This window comes from Pan troglodytes, chromosome 4 (assembly GCF_028858775.2).
Source record: "Pan troglodytes isolate AG18354 chromosome 4, NHGRI_mPanTro3-v2.0_pri, whole genome shotgun sequence".
Lineage (NCBI taxonomy): Eukaryota > Metazoa > Chordata > Mammalia > Primates > Hominidae > Pan > Pan troglodytes.
Window position 1 is genome coordinate 78,790,467 of NC_072402.2, and position 26,757 is coordinate 78,817,223.

Genomic DNA, 26,757 nt, shown 5'->3' on the forward strand with positions numbered 1-26,757 from the left:
AAGCCATGTGTAATTATGTGTAATAACGTCTGTGAGAGAGAAGCCATGTGTGTGATCATGTAAAATAACGTGTGTGAGAGAAGCCATGTGTGTGATCGTGTAAAATAACGTGTGTGAGAAGCCGTGTGTGATGTGTAATAACACGTGTGTGAGAGAAGCTATGTGTGCAATCATGTGTAATAGCATGTGTGTGTGAGAGAAGCCATGAGTCCGATCATGTGTAATAACGAGAAAAGCCCCATGTGTGATCATGTGTAATAGTGTGTGTGAGAGAAAAGCCATGTGTGTGGTCATGTGTAATAATGTGTGTGAGAGAGAAGCCATGTGTGATCGTTGTGTAATAACGTGTGTGAGAGAGAAGCCATGTGTGATCATGTGCAATAGCATGTGTGTGTGAGAGAAGCCATGTGTGATCATGTGTAATAGTGTGTGTGAGAGAGAAGCTGTCATGTGTAATAATGTGTGAGAGAAGCCGTGTATGATCATGTGTAATAACGTGAGAGGAGCCATGTGTGACCATGTGTAATAACGTGTGTGAGAGAAGCCATGTGTGTGATCATGTGTAATAAAATGCATGAGAAGCCATGTGTGATCATGTGTAATAGCATGTGAGAGAGAAGCCATGTGTGATCATGTGTAATAACGCATGTGAGAGAAGCCATGTGTGACCATGTGTAATGTGTGTGAGAGAAGCCATGTGTGATCATGTGTAATAGCATGTGTGTGAAGCCATGTGTATGATCATGTGTAATAACATGCATGAGAAGCCATGTGTGATCATGTGTAATAGCATGTATGTGAGAGAGAAACCATGTGTGATCATGTGTAGTAATGTGTGTGAGAGAAGCCATGTGTGTGATCATGTGTAATAGCATGTGTGTGTGAGAAGCCATGTGTGATCATGTGTAATAGCATGTGTGTGTGAGAGAAGCCAGGTGTGATCACGTTTAATAGCGTGTGTGTGAGAGAGAAGCCATGTGTGTGATCATGTGTAATAATTGTGTGAGAGAAGCCACGTGTGTGATCATGTGTAATAGCATGTGTGTGTGAGAGAGAAACCGTGTGTGTGATCATGTGTAATACTGTCTGAGAGAGGCCATGTGTGTGATCACGTGTAATAACGTGTGTGAGAGAGAGGGAGAGAAGCCATGTGTGTGATCACGTGTAATTGTGTGTGTGTGAGAGAGAGAGAGAAAGAGAGGGGGAACAGTACAAAGGAGGATCCCTTTAGAAAAATATTCCAACGTCTTAAGGAGCCAGAGGGCTCATTCACAGCTGCTAATCTCTGTCATGCTTTCCAGCACCACCCCCTCCCTCTCATCATAACTTGTGATCTTAGAGGCAGGAAAGAATTTGAGCCCCTCCCCCAGCCTGACCATCTCTGTTGGTTGCTCGGCCAGGCTCCACGTCAAATTCAGTTTGAAACACAGACCCTAGGACCACGCAGGAGGTGGTGGGCTCGCAGGAAGGTTCCTCTCTCAGTGGCCATGGGTGGCAACAGTGGGCAGGCTGGCCGCCACATCTATAAATCCCTAGCTCATGATGGCCCCTTTGACTCTGTGGAGCCGCCTAAAAGACCCACCAGCAGACTCATCATGCACAGCATGGCCATGTTCGGAAGAGAGTTCTGCTACGCGGTGGAGGCAGCGTATGTGACCCCAGTCCTGCTCAGCGTGGGTCTGCCCAGCAGCCTGTACAGCATTGTGTGGTTCCTCAGCCCCATCCTGGGATTCCTGCTGCAGCCCGTGGTCGGATCGGCCAGCGACCACTGCCGGTCCAGGTGGGGCCGCCGGAGACCCTACATCCTCACCCTGGCAGTCATGATGCTCGTGGGCATGGCTCTGTACCTCAATGGGGCTACTGTTGTAGCAGGTAAGTGGGCTGCACAAGGTGGGCAGGCAGGGATATGTGTCTTAGTGTGTACCTCTACAGGAGGAGGATGTTAATGTGTTTGACCTTTCCTAGAAATTTGTTAGAATTGATCTCTCCTAGGTTACAATGAACTTCCCCTTTGACAAATTTGGCCCAGATTCTGTGGTTGGGGAGCCTCTACTTCTAGAAATATCAAAATAAATATGTTTCATGGTTGTGAAGATTTAAAAATAGGATTAAATTTGTATCTATTTTATTAAATTTGTATCTATTTTATGGAATTGAATATTTTTACATATTTATCAATTGAGTTACTTTTTGAGCCCATTATGCTCTATTTAATACTCTTATCAAATTGACTGGCTGCCAAATAGCTCCATAAATATTTACAATAAGTCGCCTGTGTATCCAAATAAGTTAATTCTGTTCATAGTTTTATGTAGAGCGTTTTAATAGGCGTAGGGCATAAGCCCATCAGCTCAAGAGGACCTTTCTGGCATTGCAAATTCTGGACAAAAGCAAACCTGAGGGTAGGCATTTTTTCTAGCCATTAATCAGCTACCAATTAATCAGTAATTGATGGTAGTACAATAAAGTTGCATTGCAAAAAGGATCGCTAAAAATAGCACACATTTGTAGATCATTAACTCTCAAGCTAGCAGAATAGGTGATTATGAGGCAGGATAATCAATTATCATTTGTACATATTTGAAAGAAAGCGTAAATGTACAAATGTAGGATATTTCCAGGAGAATGAACAAAAAGCTGATAAGCATTGTTGACTCTAAGGAGGGTTACTGAAGGACAGGAGGTGAGAAGTGGCGGGTAGACTTATTGTTCATTTAATTTTATACTGCAATTTTTAAAACGTGTATATAATCTATGCTATTCTTAAGTTTAAAAAGCAAATGGAAACAAGAGAAACAACAATGTATCTTTTATAGGAGATTGGGTAAACGAATTACAGTGTATCCATAGAATGAAAATCCAGCTGTTAAAAATTGTGAGGAGCTGAAATTATATGAAGAAAGTTGGTTACTGCGTCAGTGCTGTTCAAAGATGTGGCCTCTGACCTGCCCCTCAGCATCAGCAGCGGCCGTTAGAGATGCAGTTTCTCGGGCCCCCTTCAGGCCCACCAATTGAATCAGAGTCTTGGGAAATGGGGCCAGCAATCTGTGTTTTAACAAGACGTACAAACGATAGTTCAATATGCCAAACTTTGAGAAGCACTGCGTTTGACTACCATTGTACACGTGTGTCTGTATGTGCAGAAGTGCGTAAAAGGAGGCCTTAAAGCCTGACCTTTGCTGGGGCTGGGATTGGAAGCATCTCCCTCAGCTTTTTTAATAGAATTGGAATTGCTTGCGATAAGCACGCATACTTTTTTATTTAAAGAGATATTTTACATACCAGAAATTTCACTAATTAAAAGTGTACAATTCAGTGCCTTTAGTATGTTGTGCAACCATTACCACTCTCTAATTCTACAACATTTTCATCACCCCAAAAAGAAACCCATTACCATCAACAGTCATGTCCACTTTTCCCCTATGCACCAGCCCTAAGCAACCACTAATTTACTTTCTGTCTCCATAGATTTGTGTTTTCTGGACATTCGCTTGCATAATTTTTAAAACCTGAAAAAAAAATGTAAAGCTATTTTTATTCGGAAAAAAGCAAAATAAAAGCAAGGAAGATGATTTTATGGCAAGAAGTTTAGGTGGAAATTACAAAACGCGGATGATTCTAAAACAGGATTTAGGAGACCAATGTTTATTTTTCTTTTAGCTTTGATTGCTAACCCAAGGAGGAAGCTGGTTTGGGCCATAAGTGTCACCATGATAGGTGTCGTTCTCTTTGATTTTGCTGCTGACTTCATTGATGGGCCCATCAAAGCCTACTTATTTGATGTCTGCTCCCATCAGGACAAGGAGAAGGGCCTCCACTACCATGCCCTCTTCACAGGTAGGGAGTATTCCAGAAAGTCTCTCCTTCAGCTCCCCAGACAATGAGGCACTTCCACTAAAGCCATCCAGTGTCTCTACACGTGGAGTTTTTTGAATGAACGGGTCAGCTGATGGGCTGCTCCCATCATGCGGGCACTGTCTCCCCGTGCATTTCTCTGAACAGTCAGCTTGTGACTAGTGCTGCAGTTTCTGCAAAGGAAGTTTACAGAAGAGCTTTCTTAAGAATGCTTTGTGGAGACAATTACAACTGAAATGAAAAGAAGCCTTGTGGATTGTACTTTTGCATTAGAGCAGAGGATCTCAAGCATCAGCAATGTAGCATCCACATTCCTTAGAAGGTCATTGAAAATACAGTTGCCTGGGCTCCTTCTCCAGTTATTCTGATTCAGTGAGTCTAAGGCGGGGCCCAGACATTTGTATTTTATTTAATAAAGACCCCAGATGATTTTGTGGCAGGTTTAAAAAACAAAAAGAGAAAACAAACCAAGCAAACAAAAAACTCAACGTCTTAGAAATTTCTTAGTTATGTAAAAGGTTGGCATTTCCTCAACCTTGTGGTTTGAAAAAGTTCATGCCAGGAGGAAAATGGGGGCTCTCTTGATCTCTTGGGACTGTTGCCAGCCTACTTTGGTTACTGTTGGTCAATTGTTTAGAGCAATGCTACTCAGAGCACCAGTTAGGACTATGCTAGAACTAGGCATTGAAATATAAGGCGACAGGAGGATCCTGGCCCAAGAGGATTTTTATATCTAAGAGGGGGACTCTATCAGCCCACCTTATTTGATTGTCTTTGTAGCCCAGTCAATGCATTTTTTTACGTTTTGATGTATTCTCTCTCCTTCCATGGCCAGGTAGGTCCATGAAAAGCAAGATTTCAAGTTTTGCTCATAGTTTCTGTCTCTAGAGCTAAGACTGCTGCCTGCCCATGGAAGCCACTGGAGCCAATATTTGTCATTTGAGCAAACATTTGAATAGTTGAAAACATGAAGGAGTGAGGCCGTTGGAGCACAGTTGGTAGATCCTCCTTTGTGTAAGGAAGGCAGAGGGGCAGGAGTGCAGCCCCGTCTGTCACTGGCCCCTGCCCACTATGTCTCCAGGTGTTTAAAGGCACCTAAGACATGGCCAGGGCTTGAGACTTCCCCTGCCTCACCTTTGCTCTTGGCTTCCCTTCCCACTGCACTTTCCACGTGTGTCTCCTCACTCAGGTGCTCCCACCCCGCTGGCCTCCTTCTGTCTCTGGGGTCAGCCCAGCCCATCATACCTGCCCCAGGGTTTGGCATGAGCTCTTGCCCTGCCTGGGACACCCTTCCCCATATAATCCCATAGTCATGCCTTTATTCCACTCAGATTTCTCATCAGATATCTCTCATCAGTGACGTCTTTCTTGGCTACCGTACCTGGCATAGTATGACCACTCCTCTTTCTCCTTATCCTTATTGGGTTTGATTTTTCTTTCTAGTGCTTATCAATACCAGACTAACTGACTGGCTATTTATTTATCTATCATCTGTCTCTCTCTCTCCTTCTCTTTTTTCTTTCTGGTTGTCTCTCCCATTTAGAACATCAATCCCAGCTGAGCAGACCTGTTGTTTTGTTCTCTGATGAATCTTCAGTTCCTGGAAGTGTCTGCTACATAGTAGGTGCTCAGTAAATACTGAACAAACATTTCTCAAATACCCCATGTATGATAATAACCATGTATTAGGTATTTTCTCTTACATTATCTCGATCCTGACAATGGCCATGTGGAAGTGGTGTGATTCCCATTTTTCAGATGTGGAAGCTGAGCCTTGAAAGCAGTGGTGTGCTTACAGCTGGCTCATGCTGGCTTCTTGAGAATCAATTGTCAAATTTTAGGAATTCAGTGAGCTTGTTGACATCATATTGCTGGCTTGAAACTGGCCATGATGGCAGTATTAAAACTCTAGAAATTGGCAAAGCTATAAATCATGGTTTTTTTTTTTTTCTTGGAAAGCCAGTTGTTAAATATTTACCTGAAGTCCACTGATTGGAGTAGGAGGGGGGTTCGGTGATTAAGTCACTTGCCCATAGTCCATAGCCGGAAAGTCTCAGAATAGATTCCAACTTCATTTTCCTAACTTGAATCTGACAATTCCTTCTGTTTTATTATAATTTGTTGAAATTAATTACAAGGTCATGGGAGACTTTGTGGCTTTTGAACTCGATATTAAGAGTTTATTGATCTACAGGACATTGGACAATGTGGCCACCACTTCCCAGCTTACAATTGTATTAGATGTGGCTAAAAGACCCATGCTTTGCTGCCTTGATATTAAAAGACAAAACTCTGTGTTAGGGAAACTTTTCCAAGGCCAATACATGATAGTATTGTAAACCAGAATTAAAATTCTAACCCCCAGCTAACTGAAGGACCCTTCCTCTCGGCCAAGGTCATCCTAAAGCAAATCTGAAATACTAGTTTAGGCCATGATGGGAATGGGTGGTTGGACATGCCTCATTATACCTCTGTCCCTTTGGAATTCAAGCACAATTGATCAGCATTAACATTAAAGCAGAGACTTTAAAACTGACAAAACAGACTGTTTGTAGCAATTAGGTATTAACATGATAACATAGCAGGCCCTGAAAGAAATAGAAGTATTTCACCCCAATATACATTTATTTGATATATTTTGAAATGGCCCTGAAAAGCTGTCTCTTATGGGGAAAATCTACCTTCTGTACTCCTCACTCTTCCCTTTCCAGTTATTTTCCTGATTTAGGATAGAATTAACTAAAGTATCTGGCACCTTTTTAAGTCTGATAGGAAACGTTTACAATCTATTCTCTCTGAAGCCTGCTACATGGAGGCTTCATCTGTATAATAAGAACCTTGGTTGCCACAACCCCTTATTTTAACCCAGACACTCTCTTCTGTTGCTTCCAAGTCTATAGATAAACTCTTTCAACCAATTGCTAATCAGGAAATCTTTGAATCTTCCTATGACCTGGGAGCCCCACTTTGATTTGTCCTGCCTTTCCGAACCAAACCAATGTACATCTTACATGTACTGATTGATGTCTGATGTCTCCCTAAAATGTATAAAACCAAGCTGTAGCCCTACTGCCTTGGGCACATGTTTCAGGATCTCCTAGAGCTGCGTCACAGGCCATGGTCTTCATATTTGGCTCAGAATATATCTCTTCAAATATTTTACAGAGTTTGACTCTTTTCATTGACAGTATTTTTATGAGTTTCAGACAATATATCCCTTTTGAGATTTTCTGTTGATATTAGTATACGGTATGGTGCCAGTAAACATCAATAATTTTAATATTACCTTCATTCAGGCTCTTAGTACATCTCATCTGAGCTTTAGTACTGTTGATGGAAAAAAATTAAAATATTTGAAGAAGTTTATTCTGAGCCAAATATGAATGACTATGGCTTGGAACACAACCTCAAGAGGTCCTCAGAACAGTTGCCCAAGTTGGTTGAGTTATAGCTTGGTTTTATATATTTTAGGGAGCTAGAAGTTACAGGCAAAGATATAAATCAATAAATGTAAGGAATACATTGGTTCAGCCCAGAAAGTTGGGGCACCTTGAAGAGGGGGGCTCACAGGTTATAGGTAGAGTCAAAACTTTTTCAATTGGCAATTGATTCAGAGTTAAGCTTTGCCTAAAGAGTTGAAGTCAACAGAAAGAAATGCTTGAGTTAAGGAGGATTGTGGAAGCCAAGGTTCTTGTTATGTAGATGAGGCCTCCAGATAGCAAGTTTCAGAGAGAATAGATGGTAAATGTCTCTTTTTGAGTCTTAGAAGGTGTCAGGCTCTCTAAAAAAAAACTGGTAAGGGAAGGAGGTTCTCTACAGGAAAAAAAAATCCCCCACAAAAGATGGCTTTGCAGGGCCATTCCAAGATATATCAAAGAAATATATTTTGGGTAAAATGCATTAATTTTCTTCAGGGTCTGTTATCTGTCATGTGATGGTATACCAGAGTCAGGTTGGAATTTGGCATCCTATTGCTATGAAGAGTGTTTTGTATGGCAGTCTTAAGATCTCTATTTTAATGTTAATGCTGGTTAATTCTGTCTAAACTCCAAAGGGAAGGGTTATAACAGGGTATGTCCAACACCTCCCTTCTCATCATGGCCTGAACTAGGTTTTCAGGTTTCTTTGGGATCCCCTTGGCCAAGAAGGGTGTCCACTCAGTCAGTTGGAGGCCTTAGAATTTTATTATTGGTTTGCAGTACTCATCCTTTAACTGTTCTCCAGTCTCCAGTTTCTTCCCACTCCAATTGAGCCAACTGATAGCTTCCAGATTCATATTTTTAAAAGCCAACCGTGACCAGGACACTTTCCTGCTTGATGAGCTGCAGTGGCTCCCTATGTGCCTCATGGGTAAATAATATTTTCCTAGACAGAGGTTCAAAGCTGCCACAATCTGTTCCCATCCTACTCTCCAAGCTTTACTTCCCATTACTCCTTCCACATTCTCTGTGCTCTGAATAATTTTTCATCATGTTTCCAGGAGCAGTGGGCAGGTCTGTTTTATTCCCTGCATCCCTCACTCCTCTACCACTGCCTTGCATATTGTAGGTGTTCAAAATAAATACCAATGGGACAAATGAAGGAGCCAGCCCTTCCTTCTTCGGGTTCTGGGTCTTTGCTCACATCGAAAGTTTCTTTCTCCTTTTCTGCCTGTGGAGATCAAAGCTGCTTGGAAATGCTCACTCACTTTCTAGGAACAAGGGCCATCATTCTCTTCGAAACTGCAGGTATACTTAATTTCTAACTTGGTTGGGGACTAGATCCACAAAATAATCAAAGTACAAAAGTTTATTGAGTAGATGAACATGAAGGTGCCAGTGAGGTAGATAACTCCATCAGGAAGAGACCATTGAGGCTGCAGTTGATCACACATACATCCTGAATTTTCATCTCCTCCTGGGGCCTTTATGGTCTGTTTGGGCTGCCATGCCAGAATGTCACTGACTAGGTAAACAGAAATTCATTTTCCCACAGTTCTGGAGTATGGAAATCCAAGATCAAGAAGCTGTCAGGGTTGGTTTCTGGTGAGGCCTCTCTTCCTGGCTGGCAGACAGCCGCCTTCTTGCTGTGTCCTCATGTGGCCTTTCTTCTGTGCACCCGCACCCTCACTGTCTCTTCCTTTTCTTACATGAACACCAGTCCTATTGGATTTGAATTAGGGCTCCACCCTTACAGTCTCATTTAACCTTAATTACCTCTTTAAAGGCCTTGTCTACAAATACAGTCCCATTGAGGGTTAGAGTATCAACACAGGAATCTGGGGAGTACAGGGACACAATTGAGCCCATAATTGAGCCCTTTCACTTTTACCCTTGTTGCCACTGAGTCCAGCTCCTGAAGCTTGGATGGGATGTGGATGGAGCACACATGCTTTTCTCTCTCTTCCCTCCCCCCCAATCCCTTTTCTTTTCCTTCTTTGCATAATGAAGATATTCTAGAATTTTCAAATAAACAAGAAAAACACAAAAGGTCTTTTTGTGTTCATAAGAGCAGTTATGGAACTGGAGTATTGTGTTCCAATCTAGCTGTTCTCAGGTTCTCATGCAGAATGCTCCCTTTAAGATCTTCTAAAATCCCTCCACCCCTGTCCTGCAGGGAGGGGAAAAAAATCTCCCCCACCCCCCTCACCCCTCCAACCTCCACCCCATCCTTGGAGGGAGGGGCAGTTGGTGGCAAAGGGAAAGTTGGCTCACACCCTGAGGAAAACATTTTACCACCTCCCAGCTTAGATAAACAGTCCAGCCCCAAAGGGCTACTTTCTTATGTCTCTTTCTTGGCCTTTGCCATTTTCCACCTTCCATGTTAGTTATTTGAATACATTTCTAATCATACTCATTACACCATAAACTTCTTGAGGGAAGGGGGCTGTCCAGAGGTAACATACGTGTGAATGAGTGAGAGGATAAAGGATGTGTGAATGAGAGACAATGTTATATGCACTTTAATGATCTTTTTTGGGGACTGGTACTGCCACCCAAAAATCCAGGTTGATTTCCTTCAGCCCTTCCCCGTGTTCTCGGCCCCTTCCCTATCAGCACTTGGTATATGCTTAGGGAATAGAGTGATTAGGAAGGGGTTGTTTGCAAGTCACTAACGCCCACAAAACAGTGGCTTAAAGGCAGATGTTTATTTTTCTTATGTAACAAAAAGTCTGGGAGTAGGTGTCTGCTGGCTTTCAGTCAGCTGCTAGATGTCAGAGCCAACAATTTAATGTTTCCTTGGCAGCTTTATGGATGTTTTGCCTCCTGGATACAAGACAATTGCTACGGGTCCATAGCTCTTGTTTGTTTCAAGACAAGAGGAGGGGAGAGGAGGGTCAGGGAGAAGGAAGGGGGAATGGGGAAAGAGCCTACATTCACTCTTTAAATGAAGAAAGCAAATCTTCCCTAGAAACCTCCCCTCTCCCAGAGCTCTGCTTGTTTCTCATTAGGCAGAATTGGGTTATGTGAGCATTCAGTGGCCTAAGGAGGTTGAAAAGTGAGGGTTTTGCTGGGAGTTGGTCATATATCTCCCTAAACCACATTGGGGTTTTATTAGCAAAACGGAAGGAGCAATTACTATTGAATAGTCAAAGCTGGTAGCTATCATATAAAATGCAAACACAGTTGAATGTTAGCTTAATAAGAATAATTAAAGACCAAGACTATTACAAGAAAATGAATTAGAGCTTTTGAAGTCCCATATATGAGTAAATAATTAAAGGATAATTATATTTTGGAGTGATATACATGCCTGCTCGCAATTTTACCTGATCTGCACATTTGTTCACTCTCTCCCCTGTATTGTAATTTACAAGGTATTTATCTACCCCTCCTGCAAGATTCGTAAACTCTCCCATGAGGGTTTACCTGCAAATTCCCCATGGCTTCTAATTCATTGCCTTGCTGTTAGCAGGCACTTAAACATGTTAGTTGTGTAAAAGGAGACCCGAGGGTTACATAACCCTGTTTATAATTCATGGTTTTAAATGACACGACAAATTGCATCAATTGGACAAATATGCTCATTTAATTACTTTGTCTCATGACCAGCACTGAACCCCAAACCTCAGCCGACTGTCTCCAGTGCATGTCTTTGCTCATATGGAAGCAGCAGAGGTTGTGTGGATGGCTCAAAGCAATTTCTTTCCCCAACTAGAAAAACAACTTAAAACATCTTCCTCTTTTAGGACAGTGCAGTGGAGTCTCTCACTTTGTTTAAGGCTTAGATTCTAAAGTCCCCAACTCAGTGACAATGACAATCGACATTATTCGTAAATATCTCTCAGATTACTCATAAAATACAATATGCTTTGTTTTGTGTGTACAAACCTGCACATATATATATATGCAGATTTGTCTCTCCTTTAATGTTTACTCCTGAAATTAATAGAATTACCCATACTATTTAAAATGTTACTCTTGTCTTTCTTGCAATCTCTCTCTTTCTCCCTGTGTTCAAAGTGTGAATAGTTGAATTCTGGTGAGTTAAATGTGGGATATGTGATCCCACTGTGGTATCCTCACTCTGAATGAAAAACTGCATTAAAAGATGAGTGAAAATAACAAGCAGGGCCTTGTCCCTCTGCCCTGTCTTTGCATACATGCCAAACTTTTTGAATTTACATGCCCTTGACAAAGAGATAACTACAGCATTCCACTTGAAGCAAACATTTTCTGGCAAAGGCATGTTCAGTGTCAGGGCCCATTTTGATTTTTCATCAACAGCAAAATATTATTCACCCAAGGAATCCAATCATCCCAGTAAATTGAAATTCTTTTTTTTTGTTTCACTGCTGTGGTTCTGTTCCAGCATTTCCAAATGCTTCATAAATAAGCATCCAAGGGTTCATTACCAAAATATTTCCCAGCATATTTCTGACATTTTTTGGGATTTTCTAGAGAAAAGACTGTACTGGCTCCTAGGGAGACATTTAATTCCTCTAGCTTCTATCTTTCATATTTAAAGGCAACTCTATCCTCCTCCATCCCTGGCATATGTGGTAGCCATGGTAGGTTTGGTGGGTCCACCCACATCTTCTCACCACACAGATCCTTCACTCCTGGGTGCACCTGAGGCTGTGGAACCCAGTGAGCTAACAGAGTGGTACTCACCAGGGAAGACTGGAAATCCTTTTGTGCCCAGGGAGTCTAACCAAGCGTATTTCTGCTACTTGAACCCAAGACTTTGCTGTTCTTAGCAGTGGGCTTTCTTGCTTGGCGGGAGGCTGGGATCAGGCATGACAGGAAAGGCCAGCCCTGTTCAGCTCCTGGTTCCTCCTATTCACTGCAGAGTAGCCTCAGCATTTCTGAGCTTTCGTTCCTTCACAGGCTTGCAAATCTCTGCACCATGTTAGTTAATAACCACCTTGCAAGGGTCACAGGCACAGCACAATGAACCATCTAAAGGATTTCATCTAACCCAAAGAGATGAAACGCCAAATGTTTATATTTACTTGATTTCCGCTATCCTCACTATGCCTGCAAACATTTTATTTGTAATGACTCAGTGAGAAACTTGCCCCATTACATCCTTGGAAGAAGAATGGGTAACTTGTCAGATATCAACTTCTTTTAACTTTTGTTTTTTAATACTTCAAAGTATGCACAAAAAATGCGAACATGCAACAAATGCTCTAAATAGCAAATAATTAAGGGCTAAGAAAAGAGTCTTAAAAATGAAATTGAAACGAGACTCTTTGACTAAACCTTTTACACAGAGGAAAGGAGTCACTTCATGTTTGAGACTGTTTTCACCTTTTCTCTTTTTCATCTTTAGATGAGGGGTTTTGTTTCATCAAACAAAACCTTTGAAGTTCCACCCATGGTAGACTTTCACATCTCCTCATTCAGGCAGCTTGGAAAGGATGTGGCCAGGGCAGAAACCAAGGATACAGGGATTTCAGCTTGTGGATAAAAAGGGTGATTTATGCAATTTAGGGTGATTAAGTCTCCAAATTGCCATCTCTTTTCCATTCAAATGGGATCAACACAACTCTCAAAGAATCTCCAAGTCAGATTAGAGAAGTGGGAATCTGGGGGACTTTGTCCTCCCTGTTTCCTCTGCTCGAAAGTGCTTTCCCAGGTACCAATTGGCAATTGGCTTTTGGCCTCCTTGCTTTGTTACTCTGATCGCAAACACACACCCCCAGCCCTGACTCCCGTCACAGAGGTACCCATCATTACTTGACACTGTATTATTTTTTCATTTATTTATTTCTGTAGGTCTGAATCAAACAGATTTTATTCAACTTTTTAGAATGAGGGAAACAAATGATATAAAATAAGTCACAAAAATGCTTTCTTATCCTACTACCTCAAACCATTTTCAATGTTTTACAAAATGCTCACCTAGCAAATACGAAAAGCTTCAACACATTCTTCTCTTGTAACTTCTGCTGCAATAAATGCGATATTAGCAAATATACAAACTTCCATATCAGTCCTAAAAGTTGGATTACTGAATTATTATACTAATTTGTATGATGTTACTCATATTTTTATTCATACACTTTTAATGAGATCATTGGCAATACGTATAGTATTTTCTTTAACTTCACTTTCACATTAAGCCAATGTCTTTTATATAGCCATCAAAAAGTAAATTACACAGGTTTATAGTTCAATTTAAGCTCTAGCGTCTTAGAATCAGCCACTTTCTAACCTTTCATGATGCCTTCCTGCTTTGCAAAACCATGATCAGCATGAATTGCAAACATACCTCCTTCAGTACAAGCATTTCTCAGGTCTCCTCCATTAAAGTCATCTGAAAACTTCACAATTACTCCATAATTAATTTCACCATACTTTGTAAGGGGACTTGCATGGATTTTCAACGTGTCTAATCTTGCTCGTTCATTTGGCAAATCAATATGTATTTTTTTCTATCTAATCTTCCTGGATGCAGCAAAGCAAGATCCCGTGTATTTGGTCTGTTGTATTTTAACTGTGTGCAGAGTATCAAATCCATCCATTTGATTCAGTAACTCCATTAAGGTTCTCTGAATCTCTCTGTCAGCTGAAGTACCCTTGGAAAACCAACAACCATCAATAGCATCTAATTCATCCATAAAAATGATGCATGGTGGATGGTCCCTGGCATAATTAAACATTTCTCTGATCCAATGAGCCCTTTCACCAATGTGCTTGTCTACAATAGAACTAGATACAACCTTTAAGAATTGCAGTCCTGGCCAGGTGTGGTGGCTCACACCTGTAATCCCAACACTGTGGGAGGCCAAGGCAGGTGGACCTGGGCACCATGGTGAAACCCCATCTCTACAGAAGATACAAAAATTAGCTGGGTAACTGGGTGTGGTAGCTCTCACCTGTAATCCCAGTACTTTGGGAGGCCAAGGTGGGTGGATTACCTGAGGTCAGGAGTTCGAGACCAGCCTGGCCAATGTGGTGAAATCCCATCTGTACTAAAAACACAAAAATTAGCCAGGCATGGGGGTGCATGCCTGTAATCCCAGCTACTCAGAAGGCTGAGGCAGGAGAATCGCTTGAACCCAGAAGATGGAGGTTACAGTGAACCAAGATCACGCCACTGCACTCCATCCTGGGCAACAGATGAGACTCCGTCTCAAAATAAAAAATAAAAAATAATTAATTAACTAATTAAAAATTAGTTGGGCATGGTGGTGCACACCTGTGGTCTGAGCCACTCCAGAGGCTGAGGTGGGAGGATCACTTGAGCCTGGGAGATGGAGGTTGCAGTGAGCCAAGATCACAGTACTGCACTCCAGCCTGGACAATAGAGTGAGACCCTGTCTCCAAAAAACAAAAAAAAAAAAGGAAAAAAGTTGCAGTCCAGCTGGCCAGCAATAGCTTGTGTGCCAAGAGTGTTTTTCCTGTTTATGGTGGTCCACATAACAAACAGCCTTTTGGAGGTATTATTCCTACACGTTAGAATAACTGGGTTTGTAAGTGGTAACCCCTCAATTCCCACATCTATTCTGATAGCCCTCCAATCGCAGAATAAGAAACATCCCAGGATCCTCATGAGACATGTTATAAATCAGTGGCTCCACCTCTCTTGGTAAATATCTCATGATAGTTAGTGTAGCCCTATCCAAAGCAACTCTTGTTCCTGGCTTCAGCTACTTTTATGAAGCTGTCGACGACAACTCCCAACATATCTTGGTCCATCTGCAGCTTTAACAATGAATTTTTCTTCAGTTAATTGTTTAAGCATGTTACTTACAATCTGCCCAACACTTTTTAGGGCCTTCAGATCATTTTCAGACTTTTCATACGGCTTGGTAAATTCTTTGAATTGTTCCCTTAGCTCCTTAAGTTGGCGCCCATCTCCATGCACTCTGGCAGCTTCTTGCTGTAGTCCTGAAATATCTTATCTCTAGGGTCCACCATGATGAGAAGTGCTATTTGTTTATTGTTTATTGTCTGTCTCTCTAACCATCATATAAACTCCTCAAGTACAACATTGTGTTTCCTGTTCATTGACCACCACTATCTTGAATAGTGCTTGGAATATGGAAGGTGCTCAAAAAATATTCGTGGGATGGATATTCAATTTTAACATCCTAATTTTATTAATGATTAAGTTGTGTTGTTGAGAGGTAAAGTGGCTAACCCAAGGTCACACAGCTGGTTAGTGGTAGACTAGGGGTAAAACCAACCCACCAACCAACCAACCAACAAGCCAGCCAGCAACCAGCTAACCAAAGATGTGGTTCATGAGTTAGTCTGGATTCCTCTAAAAGTTGAACCCCAGAGGTTTGTATACAGATAGTTTATTTGGGAAGGGATTCTAGAGAGCAAGAGTAAGGAAATGGTGGATAGGAACAGGCCAAACAATAAGCATTACAGAGCTGGCTCTGAGGAGGCTTAGGAAGGGAACCAAAGAACTCTCCATGTAGGGGATGAATGAGGGAAGATTAATCCAGTCTGTACTGACTGACTAAGGGTGGTACCATGGGTTTTGTAAGCCCTGAACCCCAGCTGTTTCTGTCTTCCCTCAGGTTAGGCACCATCCAGATGCACCTGTCCAGTGCAAAGCTGGCCGGAGCTGGCTTAGATTTGGTCACTGCAGCAGCTGCTGGAGCAAGGGAGGCAGGTGGGGACCGAGAAGGTTTGCAGTGGCTCACAGGGGCTGTCTAACTCAGCTGATGACTTCTAGTCTGCAGCTTTTTCATTCTAGCATTTGTGCTCTTTGCTCCCTGGTCACCACTAGGAGGAGTTAAAGCATTTTGCAAAATACTTCACAGTGTGCTGAGCCATTAAAACTTAGAACTGGAAATATTAGTTCTGTAAACTTTGAGAAAGCTCAAGACAGCCATAAATGCCTCCAGAACGAGGCCAATTAATGCCTGACCTCCTGCACAGCCTTTTCTTCCTGGGGTTCTTACTGCCTCCATGGGGTCTGACCAGGAAATGAGGCACCTATCTTCTTGCTCTTGGATCCCTCAAGGCTTCCAGGGGAGGCTCTGCTCCTCTCTTCCCACCCTCCAACTCTAGCTAGGCCCATCAAGCAGGCAGCAAGACCATCACCGCCTAAGGGATTTACCAATATGTGTGCACCCATCATGAATGCTCTGTCTAGCCTGGGAAGCCTGGTTCTTAAAGCACATTTTCTAATGAATCTACTCTCGATGCCTTCGCAGCCTAAGGGCTTTTGGAACTCTGAAGCAAGACAAACCTTTCTTATTTCTCTGCTCTCTACTGTTACATACTGTCCTCAAAGCAGTGAGGCATCCTGGCCCAGCTTAAACGTGAAAGAAGAGCCCAATGAGAGAAAGGGATGCCAGGATTAGAGGTAGGTGGATGGAAACAGTGAGCAATATTTTAAACATATTATCTCAGCATCTTTGAAGAGAAAAGTTGCTTTGTAAACCTAAAGAAATATCAGATCAGCTTGTCTGGTCAAGCTGGTCTTTGACCAGAGCATATGTATCATTTTTTTAATTTTAATTTTAATTTTTTTTTCTTTTCATTGGGGACACAACACATGTATCATTTTGACTGCTTTTTCTGTACTCAGCCTCCAATAGGGCAGAGGTCGTGTCTGTCTTGCTCATTGATGTATCTCAAGTGTTTAGCATAGTTCTGGTGAAGATAGGTGCTCTAACAATTTCTATTGATAAACAAATGGGTCAAGGACACCACACACACACACACACACACACACACACACACACACACACACAGACTGAGAGAGAGAGAGAGAGAGAGAGAGTAGCTGGTACTTATGTTAACTGTCCAGGATTTAGTATGTACCTGGTGGGAATAGGTAGGAAGCACGCACCTAATCTGACACTTTCATTGCTATTTTTTTCAACATGTAGAAAAGAATCAGAATGACTTCCTCATGAACCCCATGGGAAGATGGGAATTCTTTAGTCTGTCCTCCTTCAGAGGTGAAGTAGCAAACAGCACATAGCTAGCTCTCATGACTTGAGCTGTGTCAGCCCTGGTGCTGAGCTTGCTAAGCCACACACCTGATGCCTGCAGGCAATTACAGGCAGATGGTAGGTGCAGAGTTTGACTTAGATGGACTCTCTTGAGTTTCCTTTCGTCCTTTAGATTCCTTGGTACTGACAGTTTCCCAGTTTCCCATTTTACCTATCATAGTTGTGGACTAAAGATAATTTTTTACATATTTCTATATATTTGGACTTCTTCCAGTATGGGCCACTGTTCAAGTTGCATCATTAGTTATGAAATATGACATCTGTCTTCTAAAGCCATTTATTCTGCTGAGTTTGACAACACAGCCTGGCTTGGTGAGGAAGGGGCCAGCTGGACCACTTCTGGCCCTTCTTTGTGAAAGCTTGTTATCTAATGTGGCAGCAGATGTCCTCCGAATGCTCTGGCTTATGGCTTGCCCAATAGCCTGGTGATTGATTCCAGTGGCCTCACAGAGGCTCATTTTGGCAGCAGAGGTAAATACAGTCTGGATGTAGGTGTGGGAGGTGGTAAAATGGTAAAACTATCAGCCTTTATCATAGCGCAATTAGGTTTTGTTGGGGAGATTGTCTTTGAAGATAAAGCCCTTGGCTTAAGCAGAAGAAGCAAAAGAAAGGCCTTTAATGAATTCCTGCAGCCCTCTACTGGCCCTCATCATATCTGAGGCAGCAAATAGATAGATAAAGTTTAAATATTTTTTTCCAGTGTCTTAATATTCTGTTAGGATAATTCCCCCAGTGGCCCACTTTGCTTTCCTGGCATGTCCTGTTGTACTATTGTAACTTGCAGCTACAACTACTTCAAAACAGTAGCTTTGGGACAAATAAGACAGTTCTTCCTTTTTTTTTTTTTTTACCCCCTTCCCTAAGATAAGAGAGTGCTAATAATTCTCTAAGTTATAGATTATGTCAAAGTTTTAAATTAACACATTAATAAAGGAAACAATGGGGAAGATATAAGAAGAGTTTCCCCCAGGTTCTTGAAGGAAATGTGTGTGTGTGTGTGTGTGTGTGTGTCTAGCAAAATAAAAAATGCTAGACTAAATATGAACCTGGTTAACCTTCTACAAGACAATAAAAGTATAACCCCTCTGTAATACTTTTGGAGTAATTTCCCTACCAGGCTATAAAAACCCTATTCATATCTGCAAACTACCTTAATTTTACGGGACTGCAAATCACTGTGCTTTATCAGTTATGAATTGTGGGTCAAATATCCTGTGACAACAAAGTACCATTTCTCAAGAAAGGAAATTAGTTGGAAACTGCTGTCACCTGGCCACTCAAAAGAGTGATGCTTGGCCCAGCAGCATTGGTGTCAGTGGTGAGCTTGAAAGAAATGCAGAATCTCAGGCTCCACCTTAGACCTTCAGAATCAGAACTTGCATTTTAACAAGGTGCCCACATGATTTGCGTGCACATTAAGGTTTAAGAAGGCTGCTCTAGAGGAATATTTTAAAAATCAAGCAGTTGTAATTTTTACACTTTCCAAGTTTGAGATATATTTTACTTTCTTGATACTTGCTACATGCCACAATAGGGTCAGGGATAAGCCCAGGTCTCAGCCCTCAGAATAATCCATTAGTTCTAATCACTGGGCCTAAAATGACTAAATCCTTTCAGCAAGTTCCAGGCAGGCTGCCTTCAGCCAGTTCAGTGCAGTAGCTATCCTCTGCTTCTAGGGGAGGCTTTGGAATTAGGGTTACTATAGGAAGTCAGCAGGGAGCTCAGTTTTGGGTCTGGTTCTGCTATGGTATGTGCTGGGGCTTGACATGGATTATTTGCATTAATCCTCACTAAATTCAGATGAGGAGGCTGCACCACCCTTGTTTCTCAGAGAAGTGCCCAAGAGCATGTGACTAGAAAGCACAAAGATAGGAATGGAAATCAGGCACGATTCCAAATCTCTTCTTCCCTCTGTGTGGTCTTCCATCACAGAGTCACTAAAGCTCATAGCTTTCTGATCTAACTCTTCAAATCTCCTTTTACCTCCAAAATTTTTTAATTCATTGATATATTGAACTCTTATAACTTTCATTGCTAATGAAGAGAAATCCTGTCAGATTTACTAATAATCGACATCACCTTGTTACCATTAACTAGCACCAATAATTGACTCTTCGAAACTCCTCTGTACTCTGAGTACCCAGCTCTGAGTTCTAGCTTATCATTTATTACTGTTTTGAAAGTAGCTTCTCCCATTATGTGCTTCTCCCACTTGAAACCACCTTCTGGGGAAAAAAATGGGAAACTGTCTTTTTTATGTTTATATCCCCAGAAGTTTGTAGAGTCATTTACATATATTTAGTGCTCAATACATGTTTATTGAACTAAAGTAAACCAGTAGACATGCAACTGCATCAGGAAACTCCCCAATTGTAGGACTCCATTTTCCAAATTAATCTCTAATACAAATCCATCATTATATGCATATCCTTATATTTTTTTCCATAAAATAAAACTACCATTCCATTGCACAGTGGAGGGTTTATTTCACATATCAATTCTTTCAAATGAGCAAGGGTCTTCTGCTCTATATTCTTCCAACTGAGGCAACCAGTAATGCTCAGTTGAACAAAAGTTTGTAAGATAGAGGCATAAGTGATAAGAAATTGAATGGCAATGTGAAAACCCTTGATCTGTTTACAAATGATAGTTTCGAAAAAGGAATGTGTCTGTCATAGGGTTGACTTAGGTCAGGGGTTCTAAACTAGGGGCCACTTTTCAACCTCCTTCCCTCAGAGATATTTGGCAATATCTAGAGACATTTTTGGTTGTCGTAACGGGTTGGGGAGCAGACTTAATACATTCTTATTGGTTGATTGCTTGGCTTGATGCATGACTTCTGATACCTTCTGCATCTCTACAATTGAATAGTCATTGTCTAATAATAATCAGAGGCACTACAAATCCCAGAACATTCTTCTGAATCAGTCATAGAGTGTGGCTGTTTCAGGACCTTCTCTTTCTCTCAAATCCTGGGCACTTCACCATCATCTGTCCTTTATCTGTTTATGTATATGCTCATCACATATAACTAGACCATAAATTTCTTGCTTCCAGAGACTATATGTCTTACTTCACTGTGCCCCATTGGCCACAGTTTCTTGTAATTCTGCCTTAAAACACTTCAGCATTCAGGACATGCTAATGATGCTTTATTTTTGGAATCCAATGATTAGATTGCTGGTCCTCCTTAAATAGGCTCTATGTTAAATTGCAACTAACCAGAATATGAAGTGACCAAAATTGTCTACTCTCTCACTAATTTGAATAAATTAGGATTCATGGTACTTGACATTCAGGTTTGTGTTCTTGAGGTCAGAGTTTATGTAACTTTAGATGTTTAGGGTTAGAGAGGAACTCCTTTAGTTCTATTTTCTTCCTTGATTCTCTAGCTTGTGAAGATGTTGTCCTTATCTGAGAAATAAAATAGAGACTTCACTCATACACACACACAAAAAATCAAAAACAAAAATGAAAGCTGATCTGTTGAGCTAGATAAATTGTGGTTGGTAGGTGTGATGAGAGTTTGACGTTTAAAGAATTTTGACAGGAGGATCAGTCCTACATAAGTTTGTGACATATGTAGTGGATGTGTCCGGCATTCAACTCTTTAATTCCCTCAACATCCCATAATATGTCCACCGCCCCCTCCCCAACCATGCTATCTCCCCACCTTTATCAGAAATGACTGATGTCTGCACCAGAAGGAACATCTGAGGAACAGTTACTACTTTGGTGCTGAGTAATTTCTTGCCCATACCAGGAACACGTGTATTTTAAAACAGAAACTCACAAAAGGAATAACTAATAATGGGATTTTAAATATCGGATAATTAGGGTTGAATAGATTTTGAGGAGCCTTTCCTCAGTATCCCTCAAGTGACACTGTGTTTAAGCCTGAGAAGATAAAACAAGCACCAAAAAGACCTCAGGTTGGAGTCCTGTGAAATGATAATAGGATTTTTAAAAATTCATGTTTAAACTTTTGTTCTCATTATTTCCTGTTCCCAGCTATCAACTGGGAACAAGTACCTTGAGCTTCTAATAGAGGAAGAAAGACAGCTTTTGAGGGTGTTTCATCTTTGCAAGCTTACGTCATCCCAGGAAGCTTAATAATAGAGAAACTACAAGTCATTTAATTTTATTGCTGCCAGAAATTGGTTTTCTTTGGGGCTTTTTCTGGTCAGAAATTTAAGTTCAAAGGCAGTCTAGAGAATGCACTTTGGAAACGTCACAGTATCTCTGATGGTAGCAGTACTTAGTAAGCCCTTGCTATGTGTCTGGCCCCATCCTGAACACTTTCTATTTTCAAATCGTGACCCTACTAGTAGGTTACTCTTTTACTATTACCTCCGTGTTCTGGGTGAGGAAGCCCAAGGTCACAGCAAGTAAATGCTAGAGCCAAAACTTGAACCCACAGTGCCTGGCTGTGTGTTTTTCAGCATCTTGCTGTATTGCTTTTCCAATCATATCCAGGCTGCCTCTGCTGTCTTCAGGGAGTTTTCCCACTGAAGGGGAGTGTCTATGCATGAGGAAAATGAATGATAATTTGCTAAATATGCTAACATAGATTTTCTTGCTTTCCAGGTTTTGGAGGTGCCCTGGGTTACCTTTTGGGTGCTATAGACTGGGCCCATCTGGAACTGGGAAGACTGTTGGGTACAGAATTCCAGGTCATGTTCTTCTTCTCTGCATTGGTGCTCACTTTGTGTTTTATTGTTCATCTGTGCAGTATCTCTGAAGCCCCACTTACAGATGTTGCAAAGGGCATTCCCCCACAGCAAACCCCTCAGGACCCTCCATTGTCATCAGATGGAATGTACGAGTATGGTTCTATCGAGAAAGTTAAAAATGGTTACGTAAATCCAGAGCTGGCAATGCAGGGAGCAAAAAACAAAAATCATGCTGAACAGGTAAAGATGCAACATTTTTTCTTTACAAGGGAAAATATTCTTGCTCTTTGTTGTTGTTGTTGTTTTTAAATTCTTTGTTTTGTCTGTTTGTTTGACGAGAAGAGTTTCATGGGGTCTAACCGAATTCCCAAATCCCCGGTAGCTATCATCCCTTGGAATTAAAATTTTATATCTCAAAGAAAAATGTCTGCATTTTCCTCTGGTCCTCCTGTCTCTTACTCCTCTCAGAGCATCCAACCAGGGAAGATGAAGCCAGTTGAGAAAGGTTAGGCAACAAGAGAAGCCTAAAATCATCCTTAGGCCAGAAGAAATATCCTCTTAGATTAGGATCATAAATTAGAAATTTTTTCCTCCAAATGGTAGCATCCTTGGGTTGGTGACTGAGTTGGGCATATCGAATTTGCCTGTTATGAGTTGATTGGATATTTTAGTTCATTTTCAGTGAACTGCACAGTGAATTCATCAGCTTAAAATTTGAAATAAAACTCAACTAACTGCCAGAGAAATGAGACCATGTTCAGATGAAATGATCAGAGAAGAGACTAGAATTAAGCTGAGCAATATAGTAGCTAATAATCCTGTGGGACTATTTAAATAAAAATAAAAATAAAATTAGAACTTCATTTCTTCAGTTGCATTAGCTACATTTCAAATGCTCAAAGGCCCCATAGGGCTTGTAGCTAAAATATAGGACGGTGCAGATGTAAGACATTCCCATCATTGTAGAACGTTCTGTTGGACAACACTGATGAAATAATTGCATTTTCCTTCAAGCTAAAATTGAATGCCAAAACCTCAGGGATATAGAACAAAGGATTTCTTGATTGACAAAAGGTTGTAGAAGACTTAAGTTCAAATCTTGGTTCCTCTAGCTGCTGACTTGTGTTATTCATTCAATGAATCACAAATAGCTACTTGCTATAGGGTAACCTAAAGATTAAGAGCACAGTGCTTAAATCCTGGCTATATCACCTCTGGATTGCATGACTTTGGGCATTTACATTTCTGTTAAATGATAAAATAATTCCATCTACCTACAAGGGTTTTGTGCAGGTTGCAGGGGCTAATTCAGGTAAAGTTACTTAGAGTGTTTGCTACCACATAATAAGCTGTTGGGTTTAGGTCTTGTTATTATGACCCTGGCAGAACGCTAGAGTGCTTTAAGCACAAACAGGGAACACAGATCTGGACTCCAACAACTTTCAGACAAGCTCAGTGAATCTCACCTTCCTGTGAGGTCAACTTCTTTTGTTGGCTTGGCCAGTCTATTTTCTAGGATTATTAGGATGTTCAACTAAGATAAAGCATACAAAGACACTTTTTCAAACTTCACATAAATATATAAATACATTATAATCATTATTCATTTAACAAACAGCTTGGGGTACTGAGTATGTGCAAAGCACTGTACTAGATATTTGGGGACCATAAAACTGACAAATGTCCAGTCTCTATGCCCAGGAATTTGCAGCCTAACACGTGGCATATGCCATTTATACCATGACTCATAATCCATGATAGAACATGGTAAATGCTATAAAACAATGTATCAGTTCAGATCTTTTAAAAAGGCACCAAGATAGGATTTGACATGTAAGAGATTCACTGGAGAAAACAGCATGAAAGATAAAGTGGAGAAAGCAGAAATAGGAAGGGAAAGTCTTCTTATCTTGATGCAAGTCAAACACCTGTGAAAGGAGAAAGGAAAGGAAAGAGGATAGGGTAGGAAGCCTCTCAGATGCAGTGAAGTTTCAAGAAAGCTTCACTCAGGCCAAATGGGAGTCCTCCAGCCAAAGATGCTCCTTAGAGGAGTCCCAACTCTTGTAGGAACAGGCTAACACTAATACCCCCCGTCTTGTTAGTGACTATCTGGGAACAGCCAGGAAAGGGGTAACTTTGGCAGGAACAGGTACAGGAACAGAGTTCCTTGGCAGGAACAGGAACAGTGGATCCAGAGAGGCAGCATTCAGGGCTGTCGATCAACTGTGTTTTCTCCGGTAGGTGACCCAAATGGCACATTTCCAAGGTGGCCACAAATGGCAAAATAGCAATTGCTTTTAGTTTTAAAAGGGAAGGATTGTGCCTAAATAAATGGAGAAAAGCGTTACAGAAGAGATCTCCCCTGAGTTGTGCCTTGAATGATAGTTAGGATTTGAATAGAGATTTTGGGGGAAAAATACTTCTGACAGAAGAGCATCAGCAAAGCCACAGACATAAAAAAAATTTTTTTTAAAGCATGAAGCATATTTGTAGAAAGTATAAGTGGTACCATAGATCACAGAGTTTGTAACTTTAGAAATAAAGTTAGGAAAGCAAATTGGAGACATATTTTGGAAGCTTTTGAATGCCAGCATAGGAACTAAAATTTTATTAGGTGGATGATGGAGGTCCATCAAAACTGTGGGGCAAAGGACTCCTTGATGTTAGCTTTTTTTGGTTGGTTTTTTGTTTTTGATGTTAATCCAGCTGCTGGCTACAGGGAATAAAGAGGTACCCAGGAGGGTTTATTTGGTTGAATAATAAGATTTCTTGGAATGAGTTGCACTGTGTGCTTGGTTCATTCACTTGTGCATTCTTTTATTCATTCAATAGCTATTAATTACACCTGCCAGACCCAGTGCTGAGCATCAGAATACTAGTGAACACCACAGCCCTTGTTCTACCCCATGGAGTTGTCACCTAGAAAAGTGTGCCTATGTGTTATTTTGCTTTCTTAATCAAAGTTTAATTAGATTTACAAAAAAGTTGCAGATAGTAGAGAGAGTTCCTATGTATGCTTTACCAGCTTTTCTCTTATGTTAACATCATAGAGAACCATGTACATTTGTTAAAATTAAGAAATTAACACTGCTTCAATACTGTTAGGTAAACAGCAGACTTATTTGAATTTCACCAGTTTTTCTACTAATGCCCTTTTTTTTAAAAAAATGTATTTCCATAGGCTATTGGGGAACAGGTGGTGGTTGGTTACATGAGTAAGTTCTTTAGTGGTGATTTGTGAGACTTTGGTGCACCCATCACCTGAGCAGTACACACTGCACCCAATTTGTAGTCTTTTTCCCCTCATCCCCTTTCCACACTTACCCCCTGAGTCCCCAACGTCTGTTGTGTCATTCTTATGCCTTTGCATCCTCATAGCCTAGCTCCCACTTATGAGTAAGAACATACAATGTTTGGTTTTCCATTCCTGAGTTACTTCACTTAGAATAACATTCTTCAATCTCATCTAGGTCACTGCAAATGCCATTAATTCATTCCTTTTATGGCTGAGTAGTATTCCATCATATATATAAAAGATACTTGCACACACATGTTTACAGCAGCACAATTCGCAATTGCAAAAACGTGGAACCAACCTAAATGCCCATCAATCAACAAGTGAATAAAAAAACTATGATATATATATATATCTATCTATCAGATGAATGTCCATAATAAAAAAAAATAGATGTTGAAGTGGATGCAGTGAACAGGGGACACTTCTACACTGCTGGTGTTGATGTAAACGTGTACAACCACTATGGAAAACAGTGTGGAGATTCCTGAAAGAACTGAAAGTAGAACTACCATTTGATCCAGCAATCCCATTCCTGGGTAATATCCTTTTTCTGATCCAATCTAGGATACCACATTACATTTAGCTAAGCGGTTTACAAAATTTAAAAACGGTACTTTATTTTAATGGTATTTTAAGGAATTTTTTTGCGCTATGTATAGTCAGCAGAAAACCTCATTTTTTTGTATACAGTTATGTATATAAATAAAAGCAATACATCTTAGCTGTTAGTTATAAAAGTCGGTAAGTAGTTTTCCCTTGAGATCAAGTGCTTCCTCCAGTATTGTTTACTCTGTTCATTTGCTTAGCATTTTTCCAAAATAAATGCAAAAGTAAACTTCGACACTGCTCATGTTTGAATTGGCAAAATGGTTAGTATGATCTGCTGAAACGAGGCCTCATTCTATAAACATGACTGCCTTCGAGTTGAGTTGCCACAGCGCATCAACCTGCCTCTCGCCATGCCACTTGATAGGAGAATACAGTTGAAGAGAGTAATCTATTCATCTGATTCCAACAGTAGCTCCTATTTTAGGATGAGTGCACTGTTTTTCATAACTGTAAGAGTGCAATGAGGAACTACGAGGTCATTGGGATAAAGCCTTCATTTTATCTCGATCACTCAAGTAGAGAAAATTTGAGATTTTAGGTCTCCTAATGCCTGGACTCAACCCCCTTTCCCTATACCAGGCTGCCTGGAGGAGAATACTTGTACTCTTTGACCCTCCTTCACCAAGAAGCCAGAACTCTAAGATTACTAGTTGGACTGGAGCCCTTTGTGCATTTATGCAGGACAGCCAAAGAATCATGGAATATCTATATGATAACATTCATGCAGTCATTAAAAATGTATGTTTCCGAAGGTTTACTAAAAATATATCAGGTAAAATATACATTACATGCACAAAACCATCTTTTTTTGGGAGAAAACAAAGCTGCATACATAGAGGAAAAAATGGAAAGGAAATATACAAAAAATGAAAAGTCTGGATGATAGGCTCACAGAAAGCTTTAATTTTCTA

The 26,757-nt window shown here is 40.8% G+C and overlaps 1 protein-coding gene and 1 pseudogene across 3 annotated transcripts in view; one reads left to right on the forward strand and one right to left on the reverse strand.

Annotated features, from left to right (window-relative positions):
• Positions 1-15: 15 nt before the first annotated feature.
• Positions 16-26,757, forward strand: part of SLC45A2 (solute carrier family 45 member 2) — a 39,516-nt gene continuing 12,774 nt past the window's right edge. Inside the window, exons 1-4 of one of the 3 annotated variants that reach the window (XM_063811344.1) lie at positions 16-47; positions 1,401-1,872; positions 3,661-3,837; positions 21,854-22,179. In XM_063811344.1, coding sequence (XP_063667414.1) covers positions 1,488-1,872; positions 3,661-3,837; positions 21,854-22,179 — 888 coding nt within the window. In that variant the 5' untranslated portion in view covers positions 16-47; positions 1,401-1,487. Of the gene's footprint in view, positions 48-1,058; positions 1,873-3,660; positions 3,838-21,853; positions 22,180-26,757 lie in introns of those variants that run through there. The other 2 variants (XM_526962.9, XM_024356644.3) reach the window with 2 other exon arrangements.
• On the reverse strand, positions 13,439-15,236 carry LOC104006477 (26S proteasome regulatory subunit 10B-like; annotated as a pseudogene).